General features: G+C 30.0%; 2 protein-coding genes across 5 annotated transcripts in view; one reads left to right on the plus strand and one right to left on the minus strand.

Annotated features, from left to right (window-relative positions):
* The window catches only part of LOC105429616 (uncharacterized), a 39,975-nt gene extending 22,981 nt beyond the window's left edge, over window positions 1–16,994 (plus strand). For all 4 annotated transcript variants that reach the window (XM_089075713.1, XM_089075712.1, XM_089075714.1 and 1 more), the window contains exons 3-7: window positions 1,616–1,723; window positions 2,433–2,597; window positions 4,033–4,130; window positions 10,238–10,400; window positions 12,441–16,994. In XM_089075713.1, the coding sequence (XP_088931839.1) occupies window positions 1,616–1,723; window positions 2,433–2,597; window positions 4,033–4,130; window positions 10,238–10,400; window positions 12,441–12,685 (779 nt within the window). In that variant the 3' untranslated portion in view covers window positions 12,686–16,994. The remainder of the gene's footprint in view (window positions 1–1,615; window positions 1,724–2,432; window positions 2,598–4,032; window positions 4,131–10,237; window positions 10,401–12,440) is intronic.
* A 259-nt stretch (window positions 16,995–17,253) lies between these two features.
* RhoGAP102A (Rho GTPase activating protein at 102A) overlaps window positions 17,254–26,433 on the minus strand; it is a 33,612-nt gene continuing 24,432 nt past the window's right edge. The window contains exons 5-12 of the mRNA XM_011642724.3: window positions 26,047–26,262; window positions 25,258–25,408; window positions 24,823–25,013; window positions 23,948–24,177; window positions 23,306–23,396; window positions 22,287–22,614; window positions 20,029–20,320; window positions 17,254–19,441 (exon numbers count right to left, since the gene is read on the minus strand). Of these exons, the coding sequence (XP_011641026.2) occupies window positions 19,099–19,441; window positions 20,029–20,320; window positions 22,287–22,614; window positions 23,306–23,396; window positions 23,948–24,177; window positions 24,823–25,013; window positions 25,258–25,408; window positions 26,047–26,262 (1,842 nt within the window). The 3' untranslated portion in view covers window positions 17,254–19,098. The remainder of the gene's footprint in view (window positions 19,442–20,028; window positions 20,321–22,286; window positions 22,615–23,305; window positions 23,397–23,947; window positions 24,178–24,822; window positions 25,014–25,257; window positions 25,409–26,046; window positions 26,263–26,433) is intronic.

Genomic DNA, 26,433 nt, shown 5'->3' on the forward strand with positions numbered 1-26,433 from the left:
GGTCCTTCGAGATGCATTAGGCGATTTTCGGATGGGTCGCAAGTAATTACGAAGGCCGTCGCTTCCAAGTGTCTACGCCGTTCTAACTGCTTCGACCTACCGGAAAATTACTGCCGAAAGCACGGACCTTCGCGAGATGGGATGCAATATCGAAGCACATTTTCCGAGGCATATCTCGAGACCATACGAGGTTGTATCTCATATTAAAATGAAAGGAATAATTTTAAATTCATTCAGATACGATGTTTAACAACGAGAAGGTGTAAGAGGAGTCTTAATTTGTAAAATATAAAAATCACAAATTACTGAAGCGTTTAAAGTAATTTAGAAAAATGATTTTTGCGAACATACTCTTTATTCGTTTCTTTTTTTTAAGATATTTATAATATAATATAAAATAATTATGTAATTTTTAAAAAAGTAATAAGTTTATAATTTTTATGTATAATTTTTTTTCTGTTAGATTTGATAAGATATACTTTTAAAACTTTTATAATATTTGATAATTAGCTTTTAATTTATTAATTTATTATAAATGATTCAAGTCAAATCTCAAATGTTAAGATTAATAAATGTATTCTGTTAATCTAAAACCAGAAACCAGCAACAACTTAAAATAGAACAATAAATATATTTTATATATGTATTATATCATATATAATAATGCACAAAATGTGCAATGTAATTTTGTTACGAAGATAAACGATTTTGTAAACAGCAAATAATAAATAAATAATAAATTTGCTTCACTTTGTAGTTTGAACAAGTAATATACTAGCAATATTTTATTACGATTACTATCTCGTATTATAACATAACTGCAAATAAATAAATTAGCTAAAATTGCAAGAAATATCCGTGAAATGTAATATCTGGAAAATAATTATTTTATTCATTGTATATACGATAGTTTTTCAATTAAATAAATTTTGAAAGATATACATATATTTTTTCATAGAAATGAATTTTCATTTTGTATTTTTAAAAATGTATTTTTTGAAATACAAAATTAATAAGGTTAACAATTATATTAATAAAGAGTTTTACGATTTTTCTTGTTTTTCGATTTGAAATCAATTCAATTCGCAATTACAATATATTACTAATAAGTGATAATAAGTCTCATAAGAAAAGACATTGATAACTTTGATCCAAGCATTATAATGTAAGTCAAATTAATATCAATCAAAATTTAATATTGCATGTACAATAAATTTCATAAACACATACAAAACACATTATTAAAACAGTATTATAATTATCTCTATCTTTCTATTGTTATTCAAATTGCAATTCAAGATATATTTTTTAACCCAAATCTAAACATGATTAGAAGACTAATATGTCCACCATTATTGTCTACAGGAATGATCACATGTTAATACGACAAACTAGTTTCTCTATAATTTACAATTCAAATGGTGGTCGAGTTAAATTGACGTATTAAATTATGCATTCGAGAATAAAGTTCGATAGAGGTCACATTATTTTATTAATCATTAATTTATTTGAATAAAATTGCAGATAAAGTCACGTAGATATTTTTACTATATTTGCCGTGTTGAAGGAAATAAAATTTTTATCATCTGATTTTTTTCCATTTGTATTGTTATAGCTGGTACTGCCGCAGAGAATGGTTACTTCGGACCATGGAGACAATGTAAACTTCTTCTTTACGGACGGGAGTGGTGCGGCCAAAGCATCTCCAGGTTTCATCCAGTGTGTGAGTTTGTCTTATGTATGATATAAAAAATACCGATACTTTTAATGCTACCCTTTGTCCATCTAACAATATCTTCTTTCTCACAATACCTTTTCAAAATATCTCTTTTTTACAATATCTTTTCACAATATCTTTATGATCTAATTGTAATTCTGATATAATAGAATAACAGTTATATTTCACGAAATCCTGAATAACGCTAATCATAAAATGTTACACGTGCAAAATTAACAGAACCAATTTCATGATTAACATTCAATACAATAAATGTAAATATAAATTGTATAAGCGTATTTTTAATGAATTTTTGTATACTCTTAATATTTCTAAATTAAGTATTTAAATAAAAATATGAAATGAAATGTGAAATTTTTAACTAACTAAAATTAAACGGAACATTAAATCAAAATTTAATTTATAATATTTTAAATTTAATTTTAATATTTGTATTATTATTTGTATAATTTTATAACAATATTTATATATAAAAATTTATATATTATGTGACTTGTTTAAATAAAATTTCCGCGATTAATTATCTTCTCATTTTCATTTTTCCGTTATGTTATGACGAAAAGCGTATTATGTAGAAAAGGTCGAATTAGGATTATGCAGTGCTAAAAATTCTCACGGCGAAAAGTTTCAGTGTGAATATGGGATTTCATTGAAATGCAATACAATTATGACGGGATTTCTCTTTTATTTCCAGTGGCTGTGTGGGTGGCGGGATTAGCTGCTGCTGCCGCCTCCGCCCTTTTGGCGATTCTGGTCGCTTTGGCTGTGCTTCAATTAGCAATGGCCTCTTCCGCGAAGCGGGTTGTAATTTCATATAGTACTGCCTTAATAGGCAAAGTTGCCCTCGCTACATTGGCAAGTGAGTATAAATCAGTATCTACATAATAATTCAAATGGAGAGGGAAAGAGAGAAAGAGAGGATGGAAAAGGGAGAGGGAGAGAGAGAGAGAGAGAGAGAGAGAGAGAGATTTCGAAATAGTATAAATTTCTTCCTTAAATAATTAAGATATAAAATAATATTTTATCTCTGAAAGAATGGTCATCTGAGATGATTTATATATATATATATATATATATATCAGAAGCAAAAGAATAAAATTGATGTCACGTTAATAATTTTCTTTATCGTTTGGAAATCTATATTTATCTTTTTTATTTGATCTATATCATCTTTTTTATTTTTATTTACATTTTATTCGATACTCTGTACAGTAAAAAAAAATATTATAGTTCATATATATTTATGATACAGATATGTTGAAATTTGCAATATAAAAAAAATTTTAATATAAAAATCATGATACTGATTTTTATACTGTGAGTTTCAATATATACTCGACATATATTTACAAAGTCAAATATAGTAATATTATTAATTCAAAATCAATTCAGTTTATATTATTAATTCAAAATAATACTTTGATAGGTTAATGATAATGTATAAATAGCAAGGAAATTATATTAGCAAGGGAATAATATATATATATATATATATATATATATATATATATATATAAGTTAATATACATATATGATTTAATTTGAAATCTAAATAAATTAAAACACGATATATGTTTGTGTCTTCTGATTGATATTACTGTTCTATCATTAATATTATTATATGATTTAATATACTTGATATACTTATTTTTATTTTTAATATTAAATATTTTATTTATATTAAAAAACTGCTATTGCTATTATAATGTATATACATCTAAAATTATACATTTACATTTTTACACATTTACATTTTACGTGATTGTAATACGTATTATAATACGCATTGTGTAGTGTGATTAATCATTGTGATTTAAAGCCTTGACATATGAAAATATAGAAAGAATCCGTATCACGTTTAAAATGTACAAGTAACTTTCATCAATGTATTGTGCCATAATTTTGCAACACTACGAACATACGAACATAGTAGAATTACCTTGCTCGTGCTCGTCTACTTACTGGCCTACTTACTTACGCCCTTATGCGAAGCATCGAATGTCTACGCAAGATTGTATTATAATAAAACAATGCATTATAATGCCATGAGAACGTAGTTTTCTCTCGTCGTGTTAATAATTTTGCATCTAAATTAAAGAAATTTTAAATATATTATGCTAAATCTTTGATTTCTGTGTTCATATATATTTTATATTCATTTTTAATATCTAATATTAGTAAATTATATTGTATTTACAGTTCGAGTATGTGAAATTTAATATATATGATTTTTTTTAATCTAGGTAAGATTGAAAGATTGAAAATTTAATCAATTATTTCATACCTCTTTCCAGCGGCGCTGTCGATTGTAGCGGCGAGTCTTTTCGCTCTGCAAACGGATGATCGAGCCAATAGCTTTATCATCACGAGAGGAGAAGCTTTCTATATGCAGGTAAAATATAATGGCACAAGCGAATCTTACTTATTCGTTCTTCTTAACTTTTTTGCTCTTTTCGAATAGAGAGAATATGGAGAATATTCTTTTCTAAATTTTTTTTTTTTGATTAAAAATTTAATAAATAAATAAATTTATTATATTATATTATGATATAATAATGTGATGTGATGTGATTTATACACTATATATTATAATATGTAATAGATTAATAAAATAAATGATAAATAAAAGACGTTATTAATAGTGAATTAAAATAGACAACTAATTATATATTTATATTATATAATATATAATATATTATATAATTACATATTTAATTGTATTAAAAGTTTTAACGAAATTAAATTGTATTATAAAAAAGATTGTTTTTTTTATTTTTATAGTATATTTTTTTGTATTTCGTGTATCGTGTATTTGAAAATTTCTGTCATCACATGAATATAACTAGACAATTTCGCTGCTAATTTACTAAATTTGCACTTAAGATAAATGGTGAGATAATTTTATTTCTCCAATACGTCTTCAACATGCATCTATTAATATTCTCTGTGTGTGTGTGTGTGTGTGTGTGTGTGTGTGTGTGTGTGTGTGTGTGTGTGTGTGTGTGTGTATGTGTGTGTGTTGCGTGGGTGCGTGCGCGTGCTTTTCTGTGCCTCCTAATTGATTTCTCATTTTCTTGAATTAACGCGACACCGTTAATAAACGAGATAGCTTTCAATAGATACTTCATGCATCCATTCTCGAGTTTCTAATTTCTCGTACTTGTTGTACCGTTAAAGCATGTTGGTCGCTCGACATCACTCACCGGTTTCTCGAACCTGCTGCACGTAGAAACAGTTATAGATATTGCACTTGTTTAATTTGACTTATAGCTCAGTATTTCATGAACGATACATTGATATCATAATGTTTAAATTATGACTCGAAAAGAAAATTAGTTAGAGGTATATTTAATCTTCTATCACACAAATTGCAATAAAAGAATTTTTTTCTATTCTATTTTCTACGTAAATTTCTATTAAATATATTAATTTTTACATCTTATCAATAATATAAATAGTTAAATAAAGAGATACTATATTTGTTTGGCTTTACTTTTTTCTTTTTTTCATCTTATTACAATTATATAAAATTGGTAATATTATTTTAATTTTACAAAAAATAATAAATAATAAAAATAATAAAATATAATGATAAAAAATATTAATAATATTGAAAATGAAAAGCATTACAACTTTTATATTTTTATCAAATATTAAATTAATAAATATTGATTAATTTTTTAATAATTTGCAAAAATACAAATAGCAAAATAAGTAAATTTAGACACCGTGCATTATAAGATATTTTATATATCTTAAATCATATTGTATAATTATAATTAAAACTGATTTAAGTGAAATTAATCGTGTGGAAGCGTGTGACTTATATCTCGTTATCTATAGTTAGTTGCACATAAGATCGCATCTTGTATATGTTCAATACAAGAATGATTTATGTGATAATTCCTTGATGAAGCAATTCGCCTCGTAAGCAGATGATATTTCTAAGCAAAGATAAAATCTTGTCTCAAAGCTTGAAGAAGCGGATATTTATTGAGCGCAAATAGGCGTGAAAAAAATATTTCAATAAAAGTCGAAAAAAGATACTAGGGAAGAAGAAGCAAAGTCATTAAAGAAATATAATCATTAATATTACTATTGTTAAAGATTCTCGTACATACAGATGGAAGATGTTATTAAAGTTTACTTACTTGTATGATAAAATATTATATTTTATATAGAGAGATAAATATTAATCATTAGATTGATGAAAAATAAAATGATCATTTTTTTCTTATACAATTCTTACATTAGAGAGAGAATATATAAGAAAAAAAACGAGAATAAATAAAATAAATTTTGAAAGACTAAGAAAACAGCTTTTATCTTTTGCTTTACACACACACACACACACACACACACACACACACACACACACACACAAATTATTTATTATTATTTAAAAACTTAATATTGCTAAATGTTATTACTAAAATATCACTAAACTGCAAATTATTAAATATTATTTATTAAATAGAGATATTTCATATGTAAACTCAATGTTTATAAATTTTTGTTAATAAAATGCATTTGTTCATAAAACTTAATTAAATTCCAATTAAACAGATTTTTAATACGGATATACAAATTAATCAAGAAATAGATTGCGTTCGTCGTTGGCAATGAATAGTAATTTAAATTAAATATCGATCACAGAGCGCGACGTAGCGGTGACGATAGCGTTTGTGAAAGAACGTATGAAAGAATGTCACGTTTTATGAAACTGAAACGATAATGTTGCCAACGCACCTTGAAAGTTTGTTCTTATCGCAAGACGACAACTCGAGTTTCTCCCGATGAGGATGAAATATTCGCGGTCTTTACAATCGGATACAATAAAGCTTTAGATATTGTCAAGGAAATGGTCGACTCATTATTACTTTTTTTCGTAGAACAATTATTTTACGTGAACAACAAAGAAATATCTAAAAAAAATTAAATAACTTCCATCATCATATGCATATTCAACGTAAATAGTTTCTTATCTCTCTCTTATTCTCTCTTGTTCTCTCGATAAATAAGTGGAAACTTATATGTAAAATAATACAGGATTTTTATGTTAAATAATTTTTATTTAAGCAAATGAGAAATTTATATTGTTAAAGATATTAAAATATTGTCTAAAAGTAAAAGAAATTAAAAGCGGAAACAAGATCTGTGCGTACTTTAATACCATATAATACCTCTGATATGGATGTTACATATGTTTGAAAAATATTCTCCAGATATCATCCATCCTATCTTGTGAAATAAATTTGTAGAAATATTAAGATTTCCTAGTAAGATAATTTTATCAAGGTTCCTTGCACATTTCTTTTTGTGCGCGCATACGCATGTTAGAGGGTGGGAAGAGTTTAATTTGATAATAAATATTATGAATATGCTAAGTTACATCATTTAGGATTTACTTTCTGTTGCTTGGATGCAGAATTTATCAAAAATCAAAAATCAATCAAAAAATCAATCAAAAAGGAAAGATCAAGCGAGATGTATACATGTATTCGTTAAATAGCGCCATCGTATTTCTATTCGTGTGCCAGCAAATTGTCGAGAATCGGTCGAGAAACGTATATCTGACTAGAGAATTAAACTGGCTTAGAAGCCACCTGATTGTGAACTGGACTCAGGTGTTTCTTTAAGCCCCTCTCTCTTCACACCGATCGCGACTTGGTATGTGTCGGAGTGAACCACGACTCGTAGATACTTTTAAAACAATGAGTCGACATTGGCGGACCCGCAGTGAACGTTTCGGTGTCGGTCGTTAATGAACTCGTCGTGTTGTTCTCGTTCTCAGTTTTGCGACAAGTACATTTCTTTTGTTCCCTGACTGACCATGTTCAGCCTTTGGTCGTACAAGCTCAAGCATGAACAGTGCTTTCTACCGTTCGAAGCTAAATTAATCATTACTACGTATTAGGGATAGCAAAATTTTAAAAGATGCTAAAAGAAGGCGAAACATATATCCGATTGATTATCAGACATTATATCGCGCATTTGATGCTCGCGACAAATTTCTCTTCAATATAAAAATCATTTTGTCGTTTTATTAAACACAGTTGTATGCTACTGAAATTTTTATCGTCAAAAATATACGATGATGGACAAAAGGAAACGGAGTCTCTTGAAAGAGGCCAAGGACGAAATCGAATTGGACAGAATGAATAAGCAGAAACAAGGCAAGGTAATGCCATTCATTACTCGAGGGAGCTCAATCGAGTTAATGTTTTTGCATTTGCTTTTCCTGGTATCATGTTAATGATATTACGCGATATAATACTTCTCATTGAACATAGCAAAAATAGCAAAGCTTTTTATATTTTTTATATTTACATTTATATTATTTGGTATATTAACATTTGTAACTTGATAATTCCAGAAGAAGATCCAGAAAAAAAAAGTTAATTGTGTATTAAAGAGTTTACCGTGAAAGTAAAACAAAAGTGATGATTATAATTATTTGTTCTTCGTTTAAAATAAATCAAGCTCTCTCTCTCACATAAAAAGATCATTTTTCACAGACGTACGCGCAAGAGAAGGATCATGTAATTGTATTGAATTGAGCAATTCGAACGAATTCGAGCCTCCATATTCCACATAATAGCTGTTACATGTAAAAGTTTTATCGCAACATAATGGAACCCCGTTTATAAATAAACCTAATGTTCCTCATACTAATTAAATAACCTGTGAAATGAAAACGCATCGTAAAAGGCATCGTTTGTCATGAAATCGTGCGAATAGTCGTGACGTTAGTAACGACGAGCTATCCTCATCCACGCGAAATGGATTTTCCGTCCAAACAGTTTCTCCTAGCTTCCGCTAAACCAGCGCTTTCGTCGTTTTTCCGCGATCCGCTTCCTCTCCAGCGAACTTGGGTCTTCTCGCGCACCGGTGGGAAAGAAATCCATCCAATGTGACACAGGACGTGACAGGAAAAATAATCATCGCCTTGATAATCGAAAGGTGATGGAAAACACTAACGACGAGTATACCAACGATTGCCCACGTTCGCTTTCATCAGGTATCTCGCGTATAGGGGAGAGAAGCTCGTCGCGACGCGCTCGTTCCCGAGGAGGACAAAAAGAAAGGAGGCAAACACCGGACGACCAGCGTTAATTATAGCGATGGAACGACAATGGCGCGCGCGGCTTCTTTGTTAGCCCTAATTAAATTGTCTCCCCTTCCTCGCGCGCTCCTTCCACCAGCCATCCAGTCGATCACCACCTACGGATGATGCTTCTTCTCCTCGTATCGATAGTATACGCGTGACGGGGACGATCTCCTAGTTTGCCTCGGTCGCCGTGTAAGAAAGAACGACGTTTAAGAGAGAGAGATATCGCGTTGACATTTCGCGCTTGACGAAATCGAAGGAAATGTATAGGGGTACGATCGTGTCTCTCTCTCTCTCTCTTCGAGTTAACAGAGATCGCGGTATTGCAGCATATATATATATATATATATATATATATATATATATATATATAGAGCAAAGTCTCGGTGCGAATCGGTATTTCGATGGAAAATGCAGCACGGGAAATGCGCCAAATTAGAAGAGCGGATTAGAAAAACGGATGGTGCGGACCGAGTAATTGGTGTCTGTGAGCCAATTAGTCGGAAAGAAAATAAATGCGCGATTCTTGAAAAAACAATCGACTATTGAGTCGCGTACGTAAAATTCACATCAAGCGTATTTATATGTTATTTATATTTTACTTTCGGATATGTACACTCTCTTATTAAATTGCACTAATGAATCTTTGTGTAAAATAAAAACTATATAGATGTAATGAACTTTTTAGTAAATTGTAAACTTTACTATCTTTGCACATTAATTTACTGCAATATAAGTATTAAAAGCAAAATTTTCTATTGCAAATTTTATTTGACACTGTAAGACTAATATTAAAAGTTATTCAAAACAAAAGATTCAGACCATTTTTCTAATTTTACAATAAATTTTAAAAGCGTAGGAAATATGAGTTTTGCTTTTACATATAATCTTGTATGTAATGTTTATTTTAATATAATTTAATATTAAATATATAACTGCAGGCATGTAGAGTGACTGTACATGCAATTGGCTATGTTCAAAAATCTATTCGTTTCATGAACCGCAGAAAAGGTCACACATTAAAATCATCTCACTCTGTATATGAAAACGTTAATGAATTACAAATTGTGCAAAGCCTCGGAATTTGCTTATTTTTAATGATAAATGCATTTTTATGCGTATTTGTTAAGTTCCATCTCGAAAATCTCGATTTACTATAAAAGTATATATGGGATATTTCTGAATATGGGACATTTTTTACGTGCAAATAAATATTATTTTTTCGCATTTTGTTAATTGATAAGAAATGTATGAAATGGGGAAAAGGGATACAAGATAAATTAAGAAAAAAATTCGTTTGATCGATGTTCGATGTTTTTCGTAACACGATTGAATTTTGATTTTTCAGGACGCTCTAATAAATGGAACGTTTTCATTTATCATTGCAGTTGGCTGCCATCGCTCTGAACTTTGGCGTACTGGTCTCTGCCATTTACGAGGGTATTTACGCTCGAAGAGGTGGCGACCCAACCAAGATTAGGGTCGTCACGGATCCCCGTGGAACCACTATAAATAATCCAGGATATCGGGAATATCACCAACCCACGAACGGTAAGCTCAAACTGGACAGAAGTTCAATTTCCCAAAGTCTTATTCGCAAATTGACCGAATTTTTCCACTGAATTTAGATATATTTCTTTTTGATATCATGTCAGGCACAGATTAGCTAACGCTAGACGATATAAGGCCGTTAAAACAATTGACATCTGTTTCTAAAATATATTTAATTTAATGCGAAATTGTTTCTATATATTATCGTTCTTATTTCATAGATAATATATTATTAGATAATATTGGATAAAAATTATGAAACGATGATCTCCTACGCCCTTTTATGTAGAGATATGTTGAAGAGGCATAAAAAAGATTTATTAAATGTATAATTTCAATTCTTAAAGCAATTTTTATAAATTTATTACAGCTATCCCGAACGATTGATACCCTAATATGTACGTATGTCTAATTTCTATCTAATTTCCAAGAAAGATCCACTATAAAGTTAATGTTCTTTTTGCGTTATATATTACCCTCTTATGAACGAGACATCTTTTCGTTAGAATTCCTCTCTCTGATGCATCTTTTCTCTTTGAAACATCCAACTCCGGTTTTATCACAAAGTTACGATAATTTATATCGTATTTATACCGTATTTGCCGATACTTGGCCAGCTTACCTGAAAGAGTTTGGTTTAACCAGTTGACATAAAATTAATATATTTCTCACGGTTTAACCAGTTGACATAAAATTAATATATTTCTCACGAAAAGAAATACATCTACAAACGATAAAATTTAAAGGACGTTACACATTGATGGGATAAGAAGAGAAATGAAAGAAAGAAAAAGGTGTAAAGAAATAAGAACGTAATATCGCAACTCTGTTTCTTTTTCTTTGTTTTTTTTACTCGTAAGGAATCTTACATGCAAATATATACGCAGGATGCGGCAAATTGTGGCATGTCTTGTGGTCTCGCATTTGCCCGCTGCATAGCGAGATAGCGTTGCGGTACACCGAATAGCCCGCCGCGATATGTAGCGTTATGCTACGCGTGGCATGTTGCCCGCGCGCGTCTTTGCCGCATGTGCCGTGCGTAAAATTCTCGCATCCAATATGTCAAATCCATTCACTGTAACTTGTAGATTTAGCTTTACCGATCGATAAGACAATATAATTTTTTTTTATCATTTTAATACGCGTAACGCTCGTCGCGATGTAAGTCGCATATTATAGTATATCACATTATATATCCGAAAATTTCAAGTTGTATGTATACAATGTATTGGTCCAATATATTGGACGTGTTTATTTTTATTTACAATGAAAAAATTATGAATATATATATATATATATATATATTATTCTAAATCGCAAGATTTAAAGATAACATCAACAATTTTGTGGCTGTTTAGAAATTAGATAAAAAGTTTAATATATAAAGTGGAACTGTGCTTTAATAGAAATGTAATTAAGAAATAATGATAAAAATCTCAATTTTTTAATATAATTTTTTTATATATTTTAAGTATTCAAGATATGTTTATGTAAAGGTTCATTGCAATGCAGAGATTAATTGTTTTGTAAACAAAAATTAAATTTTTATTTACAGAACAACTAATCTCCACATCGTAATAAAATTTTGTATAAATAATCTTGGCTATTTAAAGAACTTATATTAAAAAAATGGAGATTTTTGTCATTATTTCTCAATTATATTTCCATTAGAGCATCTACTTATTTATTTAAATAATTTCTGAATCTGATACTAAATCGCCGCTAAACTTTTTTGTATTATTTTTAAATGCGATTTTGAATAATTTGTAAGTTTTTTTCATTGTTCAAATATAAAAATTTAAAAAATAAGAGTAATACATTCATAACATCCGTAATATGAAGATTTAAATACATATATTTATTAATTTTATTGTTTGATAATATCGAAACAACAATAATGTCGAAACCATCGAATATGATACATAATTGAAACGTTTCGTGTAATGTTGTTATTGGCATTTCTAATTCTGAAAGTTCTTGGAGATTCAAGCGAAATCGAGAACGAAAGAAAAAGTAATCGACAGTTCCGTTTCGTTTTAGGTGGTACGATCTCGATGACAGACGCCAGCGGCAAACCGTACGTCGGCGGGGCCGGAAACGGATCGACGGCGTCGGTAGCGACTTCCGGTAGCGCGGCTAGCACGGCTTCGCCTCTCAGGAGCTCCCTGAAGAAGCCGAAACCTCTCGGCATTCATAATCCTGGCTTCTCGGCGCACAGCCCGACTCTATCGAGGAACGGCTCGCAGAAGAAAGTGCGTATACAGACGCATTCAACGGAAGTTTAGCCTCTCGATGCTCTCTTGGCATGTTGTCGGTTTGCTACGTGATTGCAGTACCGTTGTCGTTTAAGGCTGCTGCGGAAACAGGAAATCGGAATGACGATGACAAGACGTCTACTCAAAGTAGTTCCATGTGACATGTGCACGTTCCATTAACGGTAGGTGGTTTCCAATATTCCCTATCGTTGATCCGGCAAAAGCACGATCAAAGATGAAGTCATGTCTCACTTTGTCAAACGATTTGCCGTTCCATCGCGGTCGATGACGCAAAACTTCTTTATCGTTGACTTCGCCCGTAATTTCGATAATGGGACTTTTAATGAGTTTTGGAGGCACGAATCATGTCGTTCGCGAGTTTCGTATATCGTTACGTATATCGTTAACAGAATGTATATAAGCTTATACGCACGATCGATAATCACTGGAACTCTTCGAAGCTACCTGAATTAAATATCAAACAAATGCAGATCAAACGCGCGATTGATAGTGACTCGTTAAGTATTAGGTTTTTTCAATTTTTCCAATTTTTCTATAATATCTTTACACGATGGATTCGTATATCCATAGATATTCGTATAAATTAATAGAGTATACGAATAAACTATGAAAATACTGGCGAGAGAATAAGATGGACTAAAGTAAATATCGAAAAATATGTCATATATATATATATATATGTCACATATATGTGATATAGTATTATAACATAAGTATATAGTATTTATAACATAAGAAAAATTAAGAAAACGTTACAAAATATGATTCATATGTATGAACGTGCGCGCACGTTAGCATGATGCGTGTATGCGTGTATGTGCGTGTGTGTGTGTGTGTGTGTGTGTGTGTGTATGCGTATATGCGTGCGTGTGATGAAGATTCTGACCTAACGCGAATATTTTCATAAGTCTTACGAAGCGTTGAGCAATAAAATTTGCACTTATTACACAAGGATGTCAGGGTATACGTAATATCGTAATTATTTTCTCGTAATTGATTTCAATAACGAAAAATATAAAATTATTTGTCATAACAAATCATTTGCATCAACTTAAGCAGAAATGAACTCCAATGCATTTAAATATTATGAAGTTTTACACATAATAAAAATATCAATTTTAATTAATTAAAATCGGGGAACAATATTATGACAGTAAATATTGCTACTTTAATTTATTATTGATTTATATGAAAGGAGAGGAATATATATCCTATTTTATTCTATTCTCTGTATTTTTTAATCTATCTTACTCTCTTGCCTTATTAGATACTTTCTACGCCAAAAGATAGAAATGATAAAGATAGAAATGAAATAAGCAAAAAATTGTTGATAAAAAATCTTGCTTTCTCTGTGAAAGTTTAAAAGAAAATGAACAAACGACACGAAATTAATCACGATGTATTTTAAATTGTACTCACAAAATCTGATATCTACTCTACACTTCTGCTTTTGACACGTTTAATAATTATATGTCAAGAATCTGTATGTGAAATTAAATTTTTAACTTGCTTTACTATGAAAACAAATAAAATTTTCGAAAATATCTTGCTCGAAATAAAATATATGATGATTATTTTACAGGCATTGTTAAAAAGTTTAATTTAATTATCTAATTATTTAAAATATAATAGCTAAAATAAAATAATTTTTGTTATCATTTAATTAAATGTAACATCTAAAGTCAATTTAATTGGATTTAATTCAAATAATTGTATAAATTAAATTGGAACATTTATTGCATTGGTTGCTACACTTATTGAGCATACACACCCACATAAAACAAAAGTAATTGTTGTGATTTTAATATGTTTGTATGATTTTAGTGTGACTATATATCTAGCTGAAATTTGATGAATAGCGATATTTTTACAAAATGTTTTCATAGTTTTGAAAGTTTCAAAGATAGAATGTAAAAAAGCTGTTAAAGATATGTTTATATAAATATATAAATTTTTATATAATATAAGACATACACGGCAATGAATCGTTACCGAATTTAATAATTAACTCATCGAGAAGACTTTTTTATATAATATGTAAATATTAATATTGTAACATTACATTTTATTGTAATTAATATTAGTTTTCCGTCCAATCAAGTACTTTGTAATATTTACTATTATTGTTCATTTATTAATACTTTCAAATGTTTTTTTTTTTTCAAGTAATATTCATGATATACATTAAGTAAATATTGTTATGTACTTTAAAAATTATATTTTATGATTTATTTATTATCGAACCTTTAAGTTATATGATATATTTTAATGTAATAAAAAGTTATTTTGATTGATAATTGAAAGAAGAGTTTCATCAATATGAGTTAATGATATTTATAATTTAAGATTATAGCACTTTATATATTGTAAATTGAATTTTAAAATATGAATTTAAAACTATTTAATAGTTAATTCAAGATTATTTCATCCAAACGGTGCAAAAATTATACTCTTTTTTATATTTTAAAAAATATAATTTTTATTCTAAGGAAACTTAATTGTTGATTATTATTATTCGGCATAACGGATTGCCGTGATCGAAAGTCGCAGGATGCGTGATATGTTTTTCTTTCTTTTTTTTCCTCTTTGTATTTCCATATTTTCTTTTATAGTTTTAGTATTACTTTTAGTTTTCAATGTGAGAGAAATATAAAATCTCATTGCTGTATTGCATCCGTCCAGCCCTATATAGGCAGCTAGCTGTGAAAAACGGCAAAAGAAAGAGAGATATATATAAATATACATAAATATATATTTATATTTTATAATGGTTGTTTTAATATAATACGTGCGCGCGCGCGCGCGCGCGCGCGTGTGTGTGTGTGTGTGTGTGTGTGTGGTGTGAGAGAGACAGAGTATGCGAGATAAAAGTTTATTACTTGTGTGTTTCATTTTGCGAAGATTGAGACAGACACTTGTTCTTTTTCCTATCTGAATAATATTGTTATATTTTATCTTCTATAATTTTTTTCTATCAGAGTTATTGTTGTTATGCAATACTTCTACTTTCACACAAATATTTATGTGACATTGTTCGAGAGCTGGCCTTGGTAAAATGTTTATATTTGTGAATTCTGATCGTTTAGATCATATTCATTAATCGAGATATTTTTCTAAGTAAACATTTACTTCTATGTGCATGCCCAAAATTTAATTTATTATCATGCGGTCTTTGCACAGTATGATCGTATGGATGTGAAATTAATCAAATTAGATGTTAAATTTGAGGTTTACCTGATAAAACAATTGTGCAGCAAAATCAGTCGCAACTATTATTATTAGTATATAGTATAATGAGAAAAATACTACCGGATTATTTGTTCTCGTATATCCTAAACATATTGCAATAATAAGTTAAAATAGTCATGACAAAGATATCAGAGTATTTTGTATCAGAGTAAAAATGCTTATTAATTCGGTTGCAGCTTATCAAAATAATTAGTTATAATGTCAGAAGAAAAAATATTCCATTCTATTAATTTTTTAAAATACAACAATCATATCTCTGCAAAACTTCTGTTCGATTTAATCTGTTATTTTTATCGAACAAGGAAGTTGTACGATAAATTTATTTTACTTTATAAAGGACTATGTTAACATAAAAAAAATATGTTTTGGCATATTTTTTGAGAAGTATCTCATTATCAATTTTTATTAAATCAATCTTTATAAAATCTGTGAAAAATTAAAATAAAAATATTTCTTTTAAAATATCTCTTTTATTCTGGTGGAAAATTGTCACTGTTATTTCCTCGTCATCCCACTAATGTCATACTAATGTAAGATTGTTGTGACATATTTCATTTCCTTGTTATATCGTTTATACCAGATATATTAACATTTAACATCTATTATTTAGATGCCGAGTCGATCAATGATGATAATCGTATATACTGTATATACATATATATCTATACACACAGATATCTGTTCAAGTTCTAATATGAAAAATATATTTGTCACTTTTGCACCTATCTATTTGTTAAGGCGCCTGTTTTTGTAAAATTCATATATACGTACTCAATGATATTATTGATGACGTGATATAAAGTAGCCTTACACGACCAATATTATTATAAAATATATGTCATATTACGCGCAGTAATGTTGATTGTTTAATATTGATTATTTAATATTGATTGTTTGTTATATTGTTTGTTATATCAAACAAATATTAGATTTATATTAATATTAATATTATTGGCATAATATATGCATTAATAATATTGATTGTGTAAGCGCTAAATTTAAGTGCTTATCAAGGATGGCACGTAAGAAATCGAACAATAAATGAGTTTTAATAAAATGCATACATGACTTTTATTATTTCGTTGTTATAATCTTCTTAAATCTTTGATTTTTTTACAGGATATATTTATGATCTATAATTATAACCTTAACATCGATATATATAAAATAGAAAATTTTATCAAATATTCCTAAATTCTTTTTTAAAATTATTGCTGCGTATGATTTATTAACAATTTAAAAAAAGAGTTTAAGAATATTCGATAAAATTTTCTATTTTATTTATCAACAAATTTAATCTTTGAGGGTTGAAATAAGACAACACAGAGTAAAAAATTAATTTTCATTTATTAGCTTATAGACATTGGAAAAGAAAACTTAACGACATTGCTAATATAACGCACATGTCTCTCAATTTACGATAATAATCATGTCGCAGAGAGAGAGAGAGAGAGAGAGAGAGAGAGAGAGAGAGAGAGAGAGAGAGAGAAGAGAGCGAATTAGAAAAGACGAGTTAATTTTAAATTTCTCATCGTACCCCAAATAACAACTGTAATCAGGTAAGTAAGTACAGAGAATAACGATTTTGAGATTGATATCGAGCCTCGCAACTATTAGTATTTTTATCACGAGAAATAGAGTGTTTTATGTATACTTTCCATGTTAATTTTTCTGTTCTTTCGAACACCTATCACATAACTTTATCAAGGTCCGCCCGACCGAAGGGTCGATAGAACCTCGTCGCGAAATGAGAATGCGCATTCCGTTACGGAGATCCTTCGCAAGCATGAGGACGGCACTAGTCTAGGAACCAACAAATATCTCGCGACAAAATCGTGCGATTTCACGAGATCACGAGAAACATATTAAGGCTTTTCCAGGCCACGCTTGATCGGCAGTGACTGTCCCATTCATCGAATCGAGATTCGAAATCGTGTGTAAGGTGAAAGCGATATGTCTTGATTGATGTGTGCTGTCGAGTAAAGAATGATGTACCTCTTTCAGAGATAGCTAAACGTCGCGATAGAGAAAATAAATCGTAATTCGACAACAATAGTTGAAGAAACAAAAAATATTATTTTACGAAAAGAGATGTATGTATATATTGATGTATCTTTAAGGTTTTATAGAATATTTTATAGAATATTTTTGCGCAGATAACATGTTATTAAATTTATTAACTATTAATATATATATATATATATATATATATATATATATATATATATATATATATGTGAAATTTGTGCATGCAATGGCAAGATTAAATATAAATATAAAACTTTTCTTAATGCATTTTTCTCCTTGTTCTTTTTTTTATCGCTTTAATTTTATATTTTTATATATAATAAAATAAGTTCAAAATACTTTTTGCGATTTTGCATACTTTGCAAAGACTTTGCACACATATATGAATGCTATAGATGTATAATAATGCTTAGATGTAGAGTTACCGACATAGGTTTTATGATAATCTATTCACTTTCTTTTTCTTTTTTTTTCCTTCTATCATTAACATTTTATATTCTTGAACCTTTCTGTTTATGCTCAAAGTATACACAAACGGTATTGCTATCTCTGAAAAATATAAAAATAGGATTATAAAAGGGATAAGATATATCTCAAAATGTAATATTTTATATGCACATGTTTATATATATTTATTAGTTAAAGTGTTTGTAATTATATAGTGCAGATAAATAAATAAATCGATAAATATTCTATTTCAAATAACTTTTTTTGATTATATCCAAAATCCGAAAAGGATAATTTAAAAGCTCCTTTTTGAACGTCATATGTAATGTTAGGTTATGCTTTAAAAATTTTTGCTTTTCCTCTGTTAAGTAACGATTTGATATGTGAGACTAAATATATATATATTTAATCTCACATATCAAATATTTATATATATATATATATATATATATATATATATATATGAAAAAAATGATTAAATAAAAAAATAAAATTTTTAGTATTTGTATTTTTAAATAAATTGTAACAAATAAATTGTATAATTAAATTAAGAATTCGAATTAAGTTTGAAGAAAATATGTTTATTGTTATTATAAAAATAATAATTTACACTCTTGAACTATCTAAACACCTTAAATCCTCGTTGAGGTACTCGGTAATTAATCTCGAATCTCGATTCAATATTAATCGCATTTAATTTAAAAGTATCCCTCCCTATCCTTTGGAGCACTAGAGATCAATTCTCGCCTTTTCCACACCGATTGCGCTGGCACGCGTTGCTTCTGCGTCGACATTATCGAGGAGGCGGAGGAGGAAGACGATATCGCCGACGTAGATGTCACGCCGAGTGACGTCTTGCCAGCGAGAGTGTCGGCATCGGGTATATGACGCGTTTGATGCCTCGAATCCGTGTATCGCCTCTTGGTGTACTTTTTATTCTCGTTGGAGGTCGCCGTCGAGTTCTTGCTCGTTTGCAGAACCGCGGAATCGACATCTGGCCGCGAGATCTGTAGCATTCTCTCAATATCGGCAGTTTTGGATCTGAATCACGCGAGCATACGTTCGCGTTAGTTTGTATAAAATATTCGTACAATTTTCATGAATTGATATTCGTTGGATGATACGTTGTTTTTAATGCAAAACTTTAAATCAAAACTTCAAACTATCTTGTTCTCCCGCTGATGTTACACAATTATTTGTTTAATAATATTGACCGCGAGTAAGATGAGAGGCGATTCATCAAGTATTAAAATAATCAAATTTTTATCTATTTATGATTTAAAGCATTATCTTGCAAAAAAATCACAAATTTAAAATTTTTCCTATATTCATAAAAGTATACACAAAGTATTTGTTTATAAAAATATTTATGCAGTAGAATAAAAGTTTTGTATAAAACACAGTCGACGAGTACATAGAGAGAAAGGATATTTTATTTTATTCATGATGAATCTTAATAAAGAATTTATCGCAACAATTGAATGTACCAAATTGAACGCACCATTCTTCAAAATCTTTCAAAGACTGTCGCAAAGACTGTCGAAGAATTTCGAGGAACGCAAAGAAGAGGAGGGAAGGGAACTAACCGCAGCAAGAGGTAACATAGGGCAACAGGACAGGATACTCACCTCAAAACCGCACCACCGATACTGGTGATGCTTGGTGTATATGGCACCGCTGTACTCCTACTTGTTTCCTGCTGGCCAGCTGCCGACCTGCTCACCTGCCTTACCTCGCTCGAGGTCGTGAATGAGACTCTCTGGAGAACTGCCTGCTGATCTGGAATATATGAAACGGCAGTGACCGCACTATCAGGGCTCGCCGGAGGCGATGACGCCCATGAAGGTGGTGAACTTAACGCTTGATCGCCCGATAAGGTTGCGGAAGACCCTACGGCACTGTCACTTCCGTGTCTTCCTCCTGAAAATAGAGATATGAATAGATATGGATGATAGAGGTTGAAAGAGAATATTATAATTATGCACATGAAATGAATAAAAAAATAAACATGAAGATGCACATACATATATATTTTAGTTAAAGTTCGTTTATTTGATTTTCCAGTTCGCAAGATTTGATTTTGACAATTTTTTCTTATTTTTCTTCTTTCCTTAGTATCTTTGTATATTTATTTCTTTTCTAATGAATTCTTTATGGATTTAATAAAATTTATGAAAATAATAAGTGCTTAATTTATTAGTTTAAAATCAAATATAAAATATTTATTATAAAGCGTTAATTGTTAAAAAGAGATTTGTATAGAAATTTCTGCTGGAAATATATATATCTCATAAACATTTGTTAAAAGTCGAAGGAAACATTTCCCTTTGATACAATGGCAGACGTTATGATTTCTGTGGGAGACATCACGGAATTATTCAGAAACAGTCCAAGTTAGATGTTAACAGTTAATAGTTAATAGTTAATCGAAGTATGTTAATAATTAAAATTGTAAATCACTCTTATAAAAATGTAATACTGAAAAGTAGTGATTAACTACATATTTTTGAATATTAAAAGCACTATTATTCAATATTATTAATATTTAAAATAAATAATTTTCAGTATTATATTGGCCAGTATTAAAGTTTCTGACTAGTTGCGCTCATATTAGAATCGTGACATCACAAGTGAAAAATGATAATAAAATTTATTACAAAATTTATTACATTAATTTGCAAATAAAGAGATAAAGATATTTGATACTTGAAATGACTTTAAGACACTTGTGGAAATGGACGGCTATTTTTTTCTCCTCCTGATAGTCAATAAATAACAATAAGAGGCACATGAAATAAAGCTATTCAGATACAAAGACACATAGGTTCGATAACCTGTTGAAAGGAGTGAAAAATATGCTTTTACTTATAAATTCAAAAGTAAACTTAACTTTAGCTGTCGTCTATTTTTATAAATTTGGTAAGTACAAGACAAGTCACATCTGCACGATTAAGCATATAATAACGAAACTAGGTGCAATAAAAAATTTCGTTGTCTGCACGTTACTTATGTAAAGATGAACGAAGACAAGGATAAGATAAACAAAACAAGGATGAATAAGCTTCTAATTTACATTACGATGACGCTGTATCGCTATCGTTAATGCGGAGTTTTTAGTTTCAACGCTGAGTAGTCAGGAATCTTACATAGAATTTCTCTAAGAGCGTTAAATAATTCGGACAACTTTATTAACACTATCATTAATCGAATAGAAAAAAGATTTTGTTTTTAAAAAAATGAAAAAAATGTTGATTGTGAGATATTTATATAAATCTTCTTTTAATAATTTATTTACTTATTCCTCATAGAAATTTAATATATTAATATAATATAATATAATATAATATAATATAATATATTGGAAAATAGTGATCAATTACTTATTTTGAGTATTGAAAGCACTATCCAATATTTTTAATAATTGAAATAAGTAATTTCCAGTATTATATTGGCCAATATTAAATGGGACTTTTGTATAAGGAAATAGACAGAATGAATATTTTAGTACGATTTTGATTTTTGATGATTTAACGATAACATACTGATGATGAATATAAAGAAATGTTTGTGTATTGTATTATTGATAGTTATAATTATGAACATCATTTAATATTTACATCTTGCTTGGCTTTTATGATTTTTTATTCATCAATTCATATAAAATTTATGGTAAGAGAAAGATTGTACGCTTTTTCTTAATGGCTACTACACTCACTTAGTTACATCATATTTACTGTTTGTATATTTTAATGGATTGTTGAAATAACACGGATTAACATTATATATAAATTATTTCAATTTTATTAAAAATTATTATGATTTATATCGCTCTTTGTTTTAAGAATACTTTCGCAATAACATTCAAATTATATGAAATTATATGAACCTTCGCTGCAGCCGGAAATGGACCTCTGCCTTTGACGTCTCGGAGGAGCACTTGGCTGCTTTGGTACTTCCTCGATGTAAGGAATGTCCGGATCGTCGAGGTTCAAGGTGAACGCGTCAGACATAGGTATGGTAAGACTGGCGGTAATTACTATCGGTGAGGATTTTCGTCGAGGATCAGACGGATCCTCGCTCGATCCGCTATCGACGCTGTTGCTCCTGCCCTCTTCTTTCCTTCTGCTTCCTGATCTCTTTGGCCGTCGATGCTTGGGTCCAATATCACCACCAACACCCGCGGTCTGATGCAAACATTGTTCTCTCGTCCACATCTGAAATAAAGAAACTCAAGATAATTTTTTCCTGAAAAACAAGACAACATATTAAACAGTGATGACTTAATGATGACGAATATTGCCAAAGATTTTATTATAATTATTATAATTATTTTAGTTATGCTGATATTTGTTAAATGCAACAGGAGTTATATAATTGCGAGTGATTTTATAATATTTATATTTAATTTTTTAGATGTTTAAAACTTTTTTTCTTCATATTGCATACTTATGAAGTAATTTTTATAATTTAAAATATCTTTAAAGACGCTGTATAATTGAATGTAACTGTACTTTTACTATTAAAATGGTTATATATGCATTTTTATTAAACTTTAAGCAATATCTAAAAAAAAAATTCCAAATGTACTTTGATACGTAAACTAAATCATTTCTAGCATGAATAGTGTTAGTTAAATGCAGCTTTAAAATTACTTGAAAATTTAATTAAAATGATTCTTTGCAAGAAAAAGAAAGTGGAGAATTGCAAACTCTTAAAGTTAAATTCTTTCTTGTTCTGAATTTTTTAGTTATACTTTTTCGTACTTCTTGACTTGTTTCTCAAAAGAATATTTAGTGATGCTTATCTATTATTTTAAAGGTATCTCGTTTTTTTAATGGTCTAAATCTCAAATATTAGATTTAGTTGTTCAGGTAAACAGATAAAAAATGCATGATCTCACAATACCTTTCTTGTCGTAGTCGCCGACATAGTCAATGTCTCTTCCACCGAGAATGTCTCCGCTTCGCTACAGGGGTCCACTTCATCCCCGCATTGTCTGCAAAAGCACGTACAGAATTTTGTTTCAATTTTTTTATCTATATGTCATTAAATTATGATTCGTAAGAACGTAATTAACGTAAACGTTTGAAAAATCACACAATATCTTTCATAGCACTGACATTGAACATCGCTATTTATGAACGAGATAATAAATTTTCTGTTTGATAAAATGAAATTTTAATAATAAAAATTCACAATTCAAAAAACATTTTTGTGAACAATAGATAAATATCTGTAAAATATTTTATGAAATACGTACGATTGATGGTCAACTACTACCAAATATCGCTATAAAATTTTTAAATTCAGATTTACAGTAATTTATATATGACAATTAAGAAACAATCTTGATAATTTTTGAAATATCCAATAAAAGTTTTTGAAATATTATCCAATATTATCTAACTATAATTCATATTATTCAACTATAATATAACTATAATATAAAACAACCGAAATATTTCGATATAGTGATTTAATGATTATTGTGATTATTATTCGTAATTATTAAAAAAATAATGAAAATCGAATAAACATAAAACTCACTCTTCGACGCGACGAGATAGAGCGATATCCAACTCTGCTGGATGGGTATCCATCATATGTTGGTATACTTCGTCCAATAGTGCCGCTGGTACCGTAAACAATGTCGCTGTGTGTTCTAGAAGTGTTCGTACCACGTTTATTACATCTATCCTCTCCTCGGCCCTTTCTGTCGAGACTTCCGACCTCGCCTGACCAGGTTTCACGCAATGCAGAATATTTGGTGCGAATACCTAGAACGCGCCAACGAACGTTTTTGATTTGTACATCGCCCAATTCAACATATCTCTAAATCCCTAATTTAACTTAATTTTGTCGGTCGCAATGATTGATCGGTAACCGAGAGCGCATATCGGTTGTCAAATTAATTAATTTCATGTATGAATTCGTGAATTTTGCATTGCGATATAATGATGATAATATTGACATTTACAGAATTTCATACAATAAGAAAATGAAAACGGATTAAAAGTTTGTTCTTGGTATGTTACGAATTTTCTTAGCCAAAGGTAGCTTAAATTGTTCGTTTCTAACAAATTAATTAAGGAAGGAGAATTCGAAATTTGAAGAACTCAGTTTTCATTTAGAATTCCGTTTCCTCGCATAAAGAAAGAGACCAATAAAGAATTCCTATTGTGTATTTTGCTAGAAAAGAGAGAAAAGGGAAGAAAGAGAGGGGAAGAGAGACAGAGGAAGGAAGGAGGGGAGATGAGGAGGGAGGGAGAGAGAGAGAAGGAGAGAGGGAGAGAGGAGAGAGAGAGAGAGAGAGAGAGAGAGAGAGAGAGAGAGAGAGAGAGAGAGAGAAGTTATCAGAACGTAATGCGTAGAATAGAAGGGAATATCGGAAAAAAATCCAAGTTGGAAAACGCGGTACTGACAGTCGCGAGATTCGTCGTGTCCATTTTATTCCCTGGGATCCATTCTCCCGTTTCGCTCTTTTGATCCTCACTGTTCGCCGCAACAACACTTAAAAAGTTGAGAAGTGCCCAGAGAGTTTCGCGATTGGGCGTGGGTAAAAGTTGGATGAGATGCTGCAAAGCTTCCTGTTGTAGTCGTCTGTTCCTAATTTCTGGAAAATATTTAAATAGCTCACTTATCATTCTTTCATTCCGTGAAAAAGGTGAAATATTGAATATTCATAACTAAAATCGTAAAATAAAAAGATTGCATAAAATGATGATTGATATTGATCTTAGCATGCAAGCGGCTTTCGAATCAGTAATGCACACCTGTCTTTACGGGGGAAATGCTAGGAAAGAAAAGATAACACTCGCGAACCATTTATGTCAGATTGAAACCTGATTCTTGCTTACTTTGAGTATGTATGAAGGCCTGATATAGATCTCTGCAAAGCAGAGGATCCGGCAGATCACGGAAATATTCTTTCAAGAGGGTAGCTACGTCATGGGGACATTGATCGGGACCTATCTTGGTCTCCCGACCGCAATCAAAGTCTTCTCTTAACTGGAATAATCATGGAAATGTCACGCTTAAGATTTGTGTAAAAAATATATTCCTCCAGAAGAAATCTTTTATCTTCTAGGAGAATGTAATATAATCATTTACTTTAAACAAAGATAGATGTACTAACTTTTACACTCTCGAAGCATTCGATTTTCCATTTGATAAATATTTAATTCCTACTACATTATAATGGACAGCATTACGAAGGTATTAAGAGAAAATCCGAATACCGCGTGTCGATTACGGACTAAAGAGAATATATTTGAGAGAATTGTCAATTTCAAATTTAAGCTCACATTAATCCGAAAACAGTGATTGAGTTGTTAATCGTACATAGCCATATTAGCCATAAGCCTTTGCTAAGTTTTGGAAAATTTTGGATTTTTGTGTTCCGTTCATATATATGTGTGTTTTGTATTTTAAACTTAAATTATTGTAATAAATTTTAAAATTATTATTAATAATACAATTATATAAAAAAAATATAAAAAACTTGAACCGTTTTGTAAAACTTTTTGCTAATTTAAAGAAATTGCGTCAAACAATCATTCTTATTGATATTTCTTCAAAAGAATTTACCTCGAATATCGAGATAAATTCCAAGAAGCTTTTGTCATTATTAAAGGAAAACATTATACCTGCCTCACCCTCTTTTTCGAGGGTGATACGCGAAACACGCCTAGCGTGTGGAGACCAGTAGCCTCGAGGTGCTTAATGCATTGCCTGACGATGTCCGGCACCGCGTCCCATTCACCGGCAAGACACCCTCCACCACTGTCATTCAATTCGAGCACTCCGGAATCGCTTCCTGTGAGAGCACCCCCTTTCGACGACAGAGACTCGCAGGAACCTCCCTAATTCGATAAAAGAGAACGCCATTTGTATAAGAAAAATAAATGAAAATAAAAGATATAAGAGGGAGAGAAAATATAAATATATTGTTTTGCCTCGTTTGATGACGCGTAATTTATAATATATACAATTTATAATATATATAATCGATTTTCGTATACAAACAATTTTTG

This window comes from Pogonomyrmex barbatus, unplaced genomic scaffold (assembly GCF_055798465.1).
Source record: "Pogonomyrmex barbatus isolate J1 unplaced genomic scaffold, ASM5579846v1 scaffold19, whole genome shotgun sequence".
NCBI classification, from domain to species: domain Eukaryota; kingdom Metazoa; phylum Arthropoda; class Insecta; order Hymenoptera; family Formicidae; genus Pogonomyrmex; species Pogonomyrmex barbatus.